The 14,493-nt window shown below is 47.7% G+C and overlaps 1 protein-coding gene across 1 annotated transcript; it reads left to right on the forward strand.

Moving 5' to 3' along the window:
• Positions 1–528: 528 nt before the first annotated feature.
• UREG_05232 (dynein heavy chain) lies at positions 529–13,695 on the forward strand (the record flags this gene model as incomplete). The annotated part of the gene is made up of 7 exons (XM_002584497.1): positions 529–811; positions 881–1,626; positions 1,720–7,284; positions 7,336–11,433; positions 11,469–13,181; positions 13,226–13,241; positions 13,268–13,695. The coding sequence occupies 7 exons, from the start codon at positions 529–531 to the stop codon at positions 13,693–13,695; spliced, it is 12,849 nt and encodes a 4,282-aa protein (XP_002584543.1).
• Between the last annotated feature and the right edge of the window lie 798 nt (positions 13,696–14,493).

Raw genomic sequence — 14,493 nt, forward strand, 5'->3', positions numbered from 1 at the left:
TATCTAGTGGTTTTGATGTAACTATGTACGAGGAGCTCAAGTAGAAATTATATGCAATTGCGTTCACTGAGCATCAGCTGCCCCTTTCTCATTGCATTGCAAGCCAATTATAGTACTTCCTGGCCCCATGTATGAGGGTTAAGCATTCGGCTTTGATTCTGAACTTCCATGAAAAGCTGGATGTCGAAGTTGCTTGCTGCTGAGCGCCAAGCCGGGGTTTCAAGCAATCCTGGACAACTAACCGTATTCGGTCTAGTGCACCCGTTGCAGATGACTAATGCAGCCCCTGACCTGCGACGTCCCGTGATCTGCACAGTAAACACGCCGCGTCCACCAAAAAGTTGAAGCAAAGGGAGATTAAACACTGCGACGGAGATTCAGCAATCAAAAGAACGCCCTTTATTCTCCTCCCTTTACTTGCATTTACGGCCACCACACAACCGGTCGATGTACATATGATTCTAGGCCTTTTCCATTGCCTTTACATTTTCGATGAGCCCGTGGGACTAGGTTCATAGCTACCAGAGAATGGAGGTCGCCTCGCCAGGGGTGTCAAATGGCCTCCCTCCGCCCGATACCTTCCCGACTACAGATCCAACTATCGTCGTCCAGCATCTGGCGGAGGTCCTCCAGGGCACTCTCGGCGCGTTAAGAAAAGATTTAGAGAGCTCCGGAAACTTGCTATCAACAGAGAATTATCCGGAAACCTTGCAGAAATGCTCTCGGTTTGCTGCTGAGTCGCAGACTGCGGTCTACGCCCATAAGGAGCTTGTTGAGGTGGAGGAAAGGAATGGGATAGAAGAAGAGCTTTGTACGTGTTCTTGCGACAACTATTGCTGGCATTATTGATGGAAGAGCTGACGAACCGGGTGTTTTGAAGCTTCCGCTACCCGACACAGATATACCCTTCGCTCAGAAATATCGATATCGCCAACCACTGTCGCTACGGTCGCGTTTCTCAAGTCCCCATCACCTTTTGATCCCGCGATTCCTGTATCATCCCAGGTCCAAGTCCTCACATTACCCGGATTCACCGCCCTTAACAATGCGACGGCATCTCAAGGCCCCTTGATTTCACCATATGAAGTCCTTCATTCCCTCGTCCACCTTGGTTTAGCACCCTATTTTGAGGCATACACAAGAGGGCAAGATGGCGCCAAGACGAGGGGAGACTCGGACGCCAAAACCGGTGTACCTGGTGCAAAGAAGAAAATTGCTGAGCTCGAACTTAGCTTATTGCATCTCCAGCAAAATATCGAAATCCCCGTCTTGAACCTTCCTATGCACGAAATCGTTCAAACTGCATTGGATGAAGCGCAATCTCGAGGCGTCAAACCATCGGTGGATCTCGTCCCAAGCGCTGTACTTGACAACCACCTTGTTATCAATAGTATTCAAAGTACCGTTAACGGGTGGATCAAATCAATTCAAAGTATCACCAAAATGTCTCGCGACCCTGAAAGCGGCTCTGCAGCCCAAGAGATCAATTTCTGGCTTGATATGGAAACTGCACTGGAGGGAATTGAAGCACAGCTTCAGGCAGATGGGGTTCAGCTGACGATGGATATCCTCCGGCATGCTAAACGGTATCAAGCCACGCTTCAGATTCGTCACATATACTGGCTTGTAAGTATGCTGCTTATAACAATGCAAAATATACAACCCAGCTTCCTACGTGACTTTCCCCTCCGTGAACTTCAATCGGCAACATCTCTACAGAAGGCCCAAGAGGCATTGAACTTAATCTTCGCACATTTAAATAAGAAACTCCGCCTTTGCCCGTACCCTATCAAGCGTGCCTTGTCGCTCGTAGAGGCCATTTCCGGGGATCTTGATTCACGGATACACACGTTAATCAATGGAAAAGCGATTATGAATTTGGATTTCAAGGAATTCCGTGGTCTGATGCGTGCTGCTCAGATAGTGTGGCGCGCTTGGGATGAAAACATCAAGGAATTCACCAACGTTGCTCGTGACGCTATGAGACGTCGCAATGAAAAGTTCATTCCGATCAAGGTCAGATCGAAGCACGCAGAAACTCAGGATCGACTAAAATACATTAATACCTTCCGGACGAACCATGAGCAACTTCAACGTACGATCATCAATGTTTTGGGCCCAAAATCCTCCCAACCAGGCGCTCCACTGGCTTCCGAATCCGATACGATTACGCTCGATGATATCGGTGACGTTGATGCTGTGGAAGAGGTACGGCAAGCCTACGCTCCCTTGAAGGACGTGGATGTTCTAGACGTTTCGCCCAAAGGCACTGAGGAGTGGATTCGGGAAGAAACAGCGTACAATGAGAGAACATCACGGGTTGAGAATTTGATCATTGCTCGTCTTCGGGATCGACTTGCCACTGCGCAGAATGCGAACGAGAAATTTCGGGTGTTTTCAAAATTCAACGCCTTGCTAGTTCGGCCTAAGATCAGAAGTGCCATTGGGAAATACCAGACTGAATTGATTGATGATGTCAAACAGGATATTGCTGCTTTGCATGAGCGATTTAAACAACAGTATGGGCATTCAGAAGCGCACGCTATGGCACAACTGCGAGATCTCCCACCCGTTTCAGGTGCCATCATTTGGGCGCGCCAGATTGAGCGTCAGCTAGATGGATATATGCGAAAAGTAGAAGATGTTCTCGGAGAAGATTGGGATCTCCATTCTGAAGGACAAAAGCTACAAGCTGAAAGCAACATGTTTCGTAAGAAGCTCGACACTCGACCTGTATACATGGCTTGGCTACAAGACGTTCAAAGACGGAATATCACAATATCTGGGCGCCTATTCAACATTACTCGCAATCGAGCTGCCGGGAACGCCTTAGAACTTGCCGTTAATTTCGACTCGCAAATAATCGCCCTCTTCAAAGAAGTCAGAAATCTCGTATGGCTTAATTTCCAAATACCCCATGCAACCAACAGCATATCCAAGGAGGCCAAACGTGTTTATCCGTTTGCCATCAGTTTGATGGAAAGCGTTCGAACACTCCATCAAACCGTCCGCTCCATTGCATCCATGGCACAGGCTGCTATACTGCTGAGTGGGTATCAGAATGATGTTCAGGCGTTGATTATGAAGGGTTTACCGTTACGATGGGAGTCGTTTATCCATTCATACGAGCTTCATGTGAAGCAAGGTATCGCCAACGGCTCTGTTGACCCCTCAGTTGCGCCATCCCGTGGTGAAAGCAAGCATGTTCAATTTGTTCGAGAGTTTGCCGTTTCTGCATCGGTGCTACAGACAAAAACTGCCACGTTGAGTACCATCGATGAATCCGTACAGAAAACTATTCTTGAGCTCAAAACTTGTCCCTACGACGCTGATGCCTTCCGTCAACGCCTTGATCAGATTCAAATCGCGGTTGACAAGTTGAACTTGGAAAACTACGCCAATCTTGGCTATTGGGTCACCAAGTTGAATATTAAGATTGAGTCCATACTCCAGGATCGACTGCGTCGCGCAATCAGGCACTGGATTCGATCATTCCAGGATGCGAAGCATGAGCAATCTCATAAAGTTGGCTACGGGGAACCTTCCGATGCAACGGGTGAAGAACTGGAAATTCAGAGCATTCAATTCCCTAAACTTCTGCACGAAATCTCAATGCGGAATCAAGTTATGCACCTTGACCCACCTTTAGAATTCGCAAGAGCAAATTGGTTTTCTCATTTTGACAAATGGGTCGGTATCTTGTGTAATTTGGAAAGGATTAAATCATCACGATACAAGATGTCTATTCATGCAGACAAAGCGCTTCTTTCTGAGACACACTTCTCCGCTCTCCCCCAATATTGTGCCAGTGAGTTGACCGAGGTATATTCCGTGGTTGAAGCCAGATTACAAGAAATTTCCGAATACATAGAAAAGTGGCTTCAATTTCAATCTCTTTGGGACCTACAGTCGTCTCATGTCTATGACGTTCTTGGGGATGACTTATCTCAATGGCTACAATTACTTCAAGAAATCCGAAAGAGCCGTGCAACCTTTGATACCTCTGAGGTTCGCAGATCATTTGGTACTATCAGGATCGATTATGAACAAGTACAAACCAAAGTCAATGCGAAATATGACCAATGGCAGCGAGAGATATTATTGAAGTTCGGCGGAAAACTAGGGACCCGTATGCGAGAAGTATATGCAGAACTGCAGGCTGCCAGGAGAGATCTCGAAGGACAGTCACTGGAAGCCTCATCGACTGCACATGCAGTCTCCTTCATCACGATTGTCCAACAGTGCAAACGAAAGGCGCGTGTATGGGAACCTGAGGTGGACCTCTTTCGTCAAGGTCAAGCAACCCTGGCGCGTCAGCGCTATCAATTTCCCAACGATTGGCTGCATATTGAGCAAATCGATGGTGAATGGTTGGCCCTAAACGATATTTTGGAGCGTAGGAGTAAGACTGTCCAAGACCAGACGGATGCCCTGAGAGCCAAAATCACCGCCGAAGACAAAGTCATCCACGACAAGATCGCTGAGATTATCACCCAGTGGAATGAAGAGAAACCCGTTTCCGGTTCTACCCCACCCGAGGAGGCCTCTAGAACTCTTAGCTATTTTCAGTCTCGATTGGAAGGCTTGCAGTCTGAATTTGAAATGGTTTCCAAAGCGAAAGAAGCGCTTGACCTACCCAGCAGCCCTGAAACAGCACTCGCCGCTATACTCGAAGAGGTTCAGGACTTTATGGCTGTTTGGGCTGCTCTGTCGACGATATGGAAGAGCTTGAATGATTTAAGAGATATTCTGTGGAACAGTGTCCAACCCCGAAAACTTCGACAGTCCCTTGATGGCCTCATCAAGATGACGAAAGAGATGCCTAGCCGGATGAGGCAGTATGCTGCGTTTGAGCATATTCAAAATATTCTCCGTCAGCTCCTCAAAGTTAATCCGTTGCTCTCCGACATGAAGTCCGAAGCAGTGCGTGAACGGCACTGGCACAAAATCTTTAAGGCTCTTAAGCCAGGTACAAGGTTCTCCCAGATCTCGTTGACTCTTGGTGATGTCTGGGATTTGAACCTTGCTGCGAGCGAGACTGTGATTCGGGACATCATTACACAAGCGCAGGGAGAAATGGCTTTGGAGGAATTCGTGAAGATGGTTCGGGAAACCTGGCAAGGCTATGCTTTAGACCTTGTGAATTACCAGAACAAATGTCGTTTGATCAAAGGGTTTGATGACTTATTTGCGAAGTGCAGCGAAAATTTGAACTCACTTCAAGCGATGAGACATTCGCCCTACTACAAAGAATTTGAGGAGGAGGCCACGGCCTGGGAAGATAAACTTAACCGCGTACACGTTCTCTTCGATGTCTGGATTGATGTCCAACGGCAATGGGTGTACCTTGAGGGTGTTTTTACAGGAAATGCGGATATCAAACACCTCCTACCTCTTGAGTCTGGCCGTTTTCAAAACATAAATTCCGAGTTCTTCGCTGTCATGAAGAAGGTTTATAAATCGCCATTCGTACTTGACGTTCTAGCAATCAACGGGGTGCAGAAGTCATTAGAGAGGTTGGCAGAGCTCCTTAACAAGATTCAAAAAGCCCTTGGTGAATATCTCGAGCGTGAACGTGTATCCTTCCCCCGTTTCTACTTCGTCGGTGATGAAGACCTTTTGGAGATAATTGGTAACAGTAACGACACTCTTCGCGTCGCGAAACACTTTAAGAAAATGTTTGCTGGGTTGTCTGGACTACTAATGGACGATGATGGGAACATCGTCGGATTTACCTCGAAGGAGGGTGAAGAAGTCAGGTTGAAGAAAGAAGTATCACTTCTCAAAACACCTAGGATCAATGACTGGCTCACAGCCCTGGAATTAAGCATGAAGTCAACACTAGCTGAGCTTCTCGCTGAAGCCATAGAACTCTTCGATCCTATTTATTCCGCTCCCGAAATCGATCAGACTGCCTTCAGTGACTACGTTGCGAATTATCCTGCGCAAATTGTCGTCCTTGGGAGTCAGGTTGTCTGGACAAACGCCGTCCAGAAAGCCCTCGAAGACGGTGGCTCCCGGTTGCAAGCCCTATACGAAGCTGAAGTTAGGGTTCTGGATCTTCTAGCCATGACAGTTCTCGGTGAACTTGATCCGATAACAAGAAAGAAGTGCGAACATATGATCACCGAATTTGTACACCAGCGCGATGCAATTGGGAAGCTGATGGAGAACAATGCATCATCTCCAACCCATTATCTATGGCTCCTTCAAATGCGTTATGTGTATCAGCCTGAAGGAGACTTCTTGCAGCGCCTTCATGTCCATATGGCAAATGCCAAAATAGATTATGGCTTTGAATATCTTGGGGTCCCGGAACGACTTGTTCGCACTCCACTTACTGATCGATGCTTCCTCACTCTTACCCAGGCCCTTTGCCAGAGGCTTGGTGGCTCCCCGTACGGTCCTGCCGGTACCGGTAAAACTGAATCTGTCAAAGCACTTGGCTTGCAGCTTGGTCGGTTCACTCTCGTTTTCTGCTGCGATGATACCTTTGACTTCCAGGCTATGGGCAGGATCTTCCTGGGTATATGCCAGGTTGGTGCATGGGGATGTTTTGACGAATTCAATCGTCTTGAGGAGCGAATTCTTTCAGCAGTATCTCAGCAGATCCAGAATATTCAGATTGGATTGAAGAACACCTCTGACGAAGCGAAGGCACAAATCGACTTGGTCGGACGCCGTCTTCGTGTCAATCCTAACACTGGAATTTTTATCACGATGAATCCTGGCTATGCTGGTCGTTCAAATCTCCCTGACAATTTGAAGAAACTTTTCCGAAGCGTTGCTATGTCTAAGCCAGACAAAGAACTCATCGCTGAAGTCATGCTATTTTCCCAAGGTTTTAAGCAGGCTAAACCACTATCCCGTCAAACTGTCCCGTTTTTCGATCATTGCGCAACTCGCTTAACGAAACAGGCTCATTATGATTTTGGTCTTCGTGCGTTGAAAAGCGTACTTGTGAGCTCCGGCGGTTTGAAGCGTCTCCGTCTTGCTAATTCCGACGACGACCTTGGACCCGATGAAGTAATCGAGCCTCAGATTATCGTCCAGAGTGTTCGAGAGACGATTGCACCTAAGCTTATCCGTCAAGATGTCGAAACCATGCTGCAAATTCAAACCGAAGATTTCCCGGGTGTTGAATATGTGCCCGCCAACTTTGAGAAGCTGACACAGGCTATTCGTGAAATTGCCGTTGAAAAGCACTTGGTCGCTACTGACACTTGGATTTCAAAAACGCTGCAATTATATCAAATCCAGGGTATACATCACGGTGTCATGATGGTAGGCAGATCAGGATCTGGTAAAAGCTCGGCTTGGAAGGTTCTGTTACAGGCCTTGCAAAAGGTTGAAGGTGTTGAAGGTGTCTGTCATGTTATTGACTCGAAGGTCATGTCAAAGGAAGCTCTTTACGGAAACCTTGACAGCACAACTCGTGAATGGACGGATGGTCTCTTCACTGGAATTTTGAGGAAGATTGTCGACAATTTACGCGGTGAAGATTCCAAACGACATTGGATTGTCTTCGATGGCGACGTCGACCCTGAATGGGTTGAAAATTTGAATAGCGTTCTGGACGATAATAAACTACTAACGTTGCCCAACGGTGAACGCTTGAATTTACCTCCTAATGTCAGAATTATGTTTGAAGTCGAAAATCTCAAGTATGCTACGCTGGCCACGGTCAGTCGATGTGGCATGGTGTGGTTTAGCGATGATACGGTAACCCCGAGTATGATGGTCACAAATTATATCGAATCCCTTAAGACGAGGACCTTTGAAGATCTCGACGATGATAGCGTTCCTGCTGGTCAGGCTTCCGCGAAGACTCTTGACACTCAAAAGACCCTTGCATTGTTCCTAGATCAGCTCTTGCAAAGAGACGATCTTATCCTCAAAGCCCTCCAAGAGGCTAAAAGACATACCCACATCATGGAATATAGTGACGCTCGAGCTCTTAATACGCTTTTCAGCTTGCTCAACAAGGCGTGTCGGAACATTCTCGAGTATAATATCCAACATATAGACTTTCCTCTGGAACCGGAACAAATGGACTCCTACTTATCTAAAAAATTACTGCTCGCTCTCGTTTGGTCGTTGACCGGTGACTGTCCGTTAGGGGAGCGGAAAGTCTTTGGCGAATTCCTCACGGCCCTCTCAACTATTGATACTCCTTTGCTTGGCGATTCAGCATCTCTTATCGATTATGATGCCACTTTACCAAAGGCCGAATGGACAACTTGGCAATCTCAAGTCCCATCTGTAGAAATCAATACCCACTCAGTCACGGAGACGGATATCATCATTCCCACTCTGGATACTGTTCGCCATGAAGACGTGTTATATTCCTGGCTCGCTGAGCACAAACCGCTGCTTCTCTGCGGTCCGCCTGGATCCGGCAAAACTATGACCTTGTTCTCTGCTCTTCGCAAGTTGCCCAATATGGAGGTTGTAGGGCTCAACTTTTCTAGCGCGACCACACCAGACCTGTTGATTAAAACCTTCGAGCAATACTGCGAATATAAGAAGACTCTCAATGGTGTGATCATGTCACCAAGCCAAATTGGCCGCTGGCTGGTCATTTTCTGCGACGAGATTAACCTTCCGGCCCCAGATCATTATGGAACCCAGCGCGCAATTTCCTTCTTGCGGCAGCTTGTGGAGCAAAACGGCTTCTGGCGGACTTCGGACAAGACTTGGATTACTCTGGATCGCATTCAATTTGTCGGAGCTTGCAATCCACCAACTGATGCGGGTAGAACACCTCTCGGTGAGAGATTCTTGCGCCACGCCCCCCTAATCATGGTCGATTATCCAGGCGAAGTTTCTCTACTACAAATCTACGGCACATTCAATTCTGCTGTTCTCAAAATTATTCCTCTACTCCGTGGCTACTCTGAAGCACTTACCAAGGCAATGGTTCAATTTTATTTGGAATCTCAAGCTAGGTTTACGCCAGAGATTCAGCCTCATTACGTTTATTCCCCCCGAGAACTTACGAGATGGGTCCGTGGTGTATATGAAGCCATCAAGCCACTTGAGAATTTGTCGGTTGAAGGTCTGGTTAGAATCTGGGCTCATGAAGCTCTGCGGCTTTTCCAAGACCGTCTTGTTGGCGAAGAAGAGAGACAATGGACAGCCGATACTGCTCAGCGCATTGCATTAGAGCATTTCCCAACCATCGATGAACAGCAGGCGCTGAAGGCACCAATCCTTTTTTCAAACTGGCTTTCGAAACATTATGTGCCAGTGGAGCAAGAGCAGTTACGAGAATTCGTCAAAGCAAGGCTGAAGACTTTCTGCGAGGAAGAGGTAGATGTACCCCTCGTACTATTCAATGATGTGTTGGAGCATGCCCTACGAATAGATCGTGTATTCAGACAACCTCAAGGCCATCTAATCCTTATCGGAGTCAGCGGTAGTGGCAAGACAACCTTGTCACGGTTTGTTGCTTGGATGAACGGCTTAAAGGTTTTCCAAATCAAAGTTCACGGCAAATACTCCGCCGAAGATTTTGATGAGGATCTCAGGAGCGTCCTTCGCAGAGCAGGCTGTAAGGGAGAAAAGATTTGCTTTATTATGGACGAGGCAAACGTCCTGGATTCAGGTTTCTTGGAACGTATGAATACCCTCCTCGCCAACGCTGAGGTTCCTGGCCTTTTTGAGGGAGATGAATTTGCGTCCTTGATGACTGCCTGTAAAGAGGGCGCTCAACGGCAAGGCCTCCTTCTCGATTCGCAAGAAGAGCTTTATAAATGGTTCACTCAACAAATTGTTAAGAATCTTCATGTTGTGTTCACTATGAACCCTCCAGAGGACGGCTTATCATCGAAAGCTGCCACTAGTCCAGCCCTTTTCAACCGCTGCGTACTCAATTGGCTTGGAGATTGGTCGGATCAGGCTCTCTTCCAAGTTGGCTATGAGCTTACACAGTCTGTGGACCTTGATAAACCCAACTTTGTTGCTCCTGATAGTATCCCAGTGGCATACCGAGCTCTTCCTCTCCCTGCTTCTCATCGCGACACTGTGGTTAACTCCATGGTCTACATTCACTATTCCTTGCAGAGATTTAACCAGCGACTGCACAAACAGCAAGGCAAAGTTACATATCTTACCCCTCGCCATTATCTTGATTTCGTTGCACAATATGTTAGATTGTTTAATGAGAAACGTGAAGATTTGGAAGAACAACAACGCCACCTTAACGTCGGTTTGGAAAAGCTCAGGGAGACCGTTGACAAAGTCAGAGACCTGAGAGCGAGTTTAGCACAAAAGAAGAGCCAACTCGAGAAAAAGGACGCCGAGGCCAATGAAAAACTTCAACGAATGGTGGCTGACCAGCGTGAGGCGGAACAGCGCAAAGCAGCCTCTCTTGAAATCCAGACGGCTCTTGAGAAGCAAGAGCAAGAGGTTGCTGAACGAAAAGAAATTGTCCTTTCCGATCTTGCAAAAGCTGAGCCAGCCGTTCTTGAAGCTCAAAAGAGCGTTAGCAACATTAGGAAACAGCATCTTACTGAAGTCCGTTCTATGGGTAACCCACCAGCGGGAGTTCGTCTAGCATTGGAGTCCGTGTGCACGCTTCTTGGCCACAGAGTCGACAGCTGGAAGACCATTCAGGGTATCATTCGCAGAGATGACTTCATCGCCAGCATCGTTACTTATGACAACGAAAAGCAGATGACTCCCTCGCTTAGAAATAGGATGCAAAACGACTATCTATCCAAAGAAGAATTCACGTTCGAGAGAGCCAACCGTGCCAGTAGGGCATGCGGTCCCTTGGTCCAATGGGTGGAAGCCCAGGTCAATTACTCGGAAATCCTCGACAGAGTAGGCCCACTTCGCGAAGAGGTTATCCAGTTGGAAGACCAGGCCCTTCAGACGAAGGCGGAAGCACAGGCTATTGAAAACATGATCAACAACCTTGAAAACAGCATCGCGACCTATAAAACTGAATATGCAGCCCTTATCAGTGAAACTCAAGCAATCAAGACGGAAATGGCTAGGGTGGAATTCAAGGTCGATAGAAGCGTGCGCTTGCTCGATAGTTTATCTTCGGAACGCTCACGTTGGGAAGAAGGAAGCAAGTCCTTTGAAACTCAAATTTCTACTTTGGTGGGAGATGTCTTGATCGCTGCGGCTTTCCTTGCGTACGGTGGTCTTTACGATCAACAATTCCGCAAAGCCATGATTGACGACTGGGTGAACCAACTCGCGCAGTCCGGTGTCAACTTTAAGCCACATAACCCTATGACAGAGTATCTCTCCAACGCGGATGAAAGGCTATCATGGCAGGAGAACTCACTCCCGGTCGATGATTTATGTACGGAAAATGCAATAATTCTCAAGCGTTTCAACAGATACCCTCTCATCATTGATCCATCCGGCCGTGTTACAGAGTTCTTGCAAAAGGAAAGCAAAGAACGAAAACTCACTGTTACGAGCTTCTTGGACGACTCGTTCATAAGCAGCTTGAGAGCGCCTTACGGTTTGGCAACCCTATTCTCATTCAGGACGCGGAGCATTTGGATCCAATTCTCAACCATGTTCTTAATAAGGAATACCAGAAGACTGGTGGTCGTGTCCTTATACAACTTGGCAAGCAGGAAATTGACTTCTCGCCTGCATTCAAACTCTTCCTATCCACACGAGATCCGTCGGCGTGTTTCGCTCCTGATGTGTGCAGTAGAACGACATTTGTCAATTTTACGGTCACGCAAAGCAGTTTACAGACTCAATCTCTTAATGAGGTACTCAAGGTGGAACGCCCCGATGTTGATGAACGGAGAACAAACCTCATCAAACTGCAAGGTGAATTTAAGATACATCTTCGCCAGTTGGAGAAACGCCTTCTTCAAGCCCTTAACGAATCTCGCGGAAACATTTTGGATGACGACAACGTCATTGAAACTCTTGAGACATTGAAGAAGGAGGCGGCAGAGATATCGAACAAGATGGTGGAGACCGAGGGTGTGATGACTGAAGTTGAAAATATCACCCAGCAATACAATATCATCGCCCGTTCCTGCAGTGCTGTCTTCGCCATTCTTGAGCAGCTTCATCACCTGAACCATTTCTACCAGTTCTCTCTTCAGTACTTTGTGGACATATTCAACAACGTTTTGCATAACAACCAACAACTGGCTCAAGAGAAAGACTTCACGGCGAGAGTGAACATCATTTTACGGGATCTCTTCATCACGACGTACCAGCGTACGTCTCTTGGTCTACTTCAAAAAGATCGAATAACTCTTGCTATGCTTCTCGCGCAGGCGTCTCCGTATCCGATGGATAGGAGCATCATCGACGACATCCTTGACCAGAGCGTGGAAGGATGCGATGTTTCTACGACTCCGGAACTCAAAGATACTGTGATGGCCAAGGTGTCTCAGATGGCCGTTTTCAAAAGCGTCATCCCGACTATTGAAGAGGAAAGTTGGGAGGCTTTCTTCTCTGAGGAGCTTGCGGAGAACTTCGTTCCTGTAGCTTGGGAAGATGGAATCGAGCCTTTTAATAAACACCTCCGCTCACTTTTGCTGGTGAAACTCTTCCGAATGGACAGATTTGTACCTGCAGCAGAACGTTTTGTGGGAACTGTCTTTGGTCGGTCGTTGTTCGAAGGCGGCGGAGACCTCAAGGAAGTCGTTGAACAAGTCACGGCCACCACGCCAATCGCTCTCAGCTCCAGCCCCGGATTTGACGCTAGTTACAAAGTTGATGGGCTTGTTGAACGAATGCATGCAACTTGTGCCAACATAGCCATGGGATCAAACGAAGGTCTCGAGAGCGCAGATAAAGCTATCAGCAACGCGGCGGCAACTGGAACTTGGGTCTTGGTGAAGAACGTTCATCTGGCACCATCATGGTTACAAAGCTTGGAGAAGCGACTTGACTCGCTCAAGCCTCAGGCGGATTTCAGATTATTCCTTTCTATGGAATCGAGCCCCAAGATTCCCGTGAACTTGGTCAGAGCCTCGAGAGTCTTGATGTACGAACAACCGGCTGGAATCCGTGCAAATATGAAGGATTCTCTCTCTTCGCTGAGCTTGAGGGCTGGCAAGCCTCCTATTGAAAAAGCTCGTGTCTATCTTTTGCTCTCATTCCTACACGCTGTTGTCCAAGAGAGGTTACGATACGCGCCAAGCTTGGGCTGGAAGGGCTTCTGGGAATTCAACGACAGCGACGTAAGTGTTTCTAAGCCCCGTCACGTAAAAATATACACTAACAGACCCGGGTTTTGCATAGTATGAATGTTGTGCTTTTATTATAGATACCTGGGTGGCTTCTGTGGCCCAAGGCCGATCCAATGTTGCACCTCAAAAGTTCCCTTGGGACCTCCTTCGTACGTTGATCACCGAAACATACGGTGGTAAGATCGACGACGGTGGGGATTTCAAGTTGCTCAACGATCTCGTACGGACGTTTATGACACCGGCAGCATTTGAAGACGATCATAAGCTGATCCCCGGGATCGAAGATGAAGTGCTCATGCTACCTGCGGGCACTGGTCTCCGCGATTTTACCGAGTGGGTGAATCGACTGCCAGAACGAGAGCCGCCCACGTATCTAGGGCTCCCTGGCAATGCGGAGAAATTGCTTCTGGTTGGCCACGGCAAGCGCATGATCACGAACCTGGCCAAGATCACTACTTTGCTAGATGAGGGAGAGCAATTGATGGTGGAGGCGGCTGCCATCTAGCAGGGTGAAGATGACGGTTGAAACAAGCGAAACCTGCTACCCCTACTTGTTGCTTTGTTGTTTATTCTAGGATTATGGGTGATCAAACGGGAGGCAAATCTGGAGGTTTACATCTGGGCTTTTTTCCTTTACAGCTGACATTGTCGAGGCGTTCTGGTCCTGGAACGCTGGCTTGGTGCCATTTTCCTCAATCTAGTGCGTTCCCTTGCCACACAGTTGACGGTGTATCAACTTAGTCCATTTTCGTTGCAAGTGTGTTTCTCCCGACTGGTCGACTATTTTTCTTTTGGTCTCTTGTTTACTTCGCATTTGTTGTTATATCCTAAACGCTTTTTCTTTCGTCAACTGTGTTTTTAGCTTTTCAAATGGTTAGAGTCGGCCGTCCCAATTGCGCCGTAGAGTTTTTAATAAAGATAATTCAACAATCAAACATTCGCAAGAGAATCAAGCAGCTGGTTCAACAGCCGTGGGACCGTAGGCCTGTTGATTCGAGCTTCCTGCTCCACGCCAGGGAGTCCCCTGCTTTCCACGTCACGGGTAGAACTAGGTCCAAGGCTCAAACATCCAGTTCCCAGGCCAAAACAGCGATGCCAAACAGGCGATGTGCACTGTCTCGTCACAGGACGCGGAAGATCCGACCCACGATTTGTCCAAGTTCGCAGGGCATCAATTCTGAACGGCGGCTCGACGACAGGATGCACGTTCCAATCTCAAGGACGGCGATGGCGAGCAAAAAGGCTGCTGATCCCTTGGCGACGGTGACGCAAGCTGGGCTTCGCTTCGCAGCGAACTCGACTT

The sequence above is a fragment of the Uncinocarpus reesii genome, genomic scaffold (assembly GCF_000003515.1).
Source record: "Uncinocarpus reesii 1704 scaffold_3 genomic scaffold, whole genome shotgun sequence".
NCBI lineage: Eukaryota > Fungi > Ascomycota > Eurotiomycetes > Onygenales > Onygenaceae > Uncinocarpus > Uncinocarpus reesii.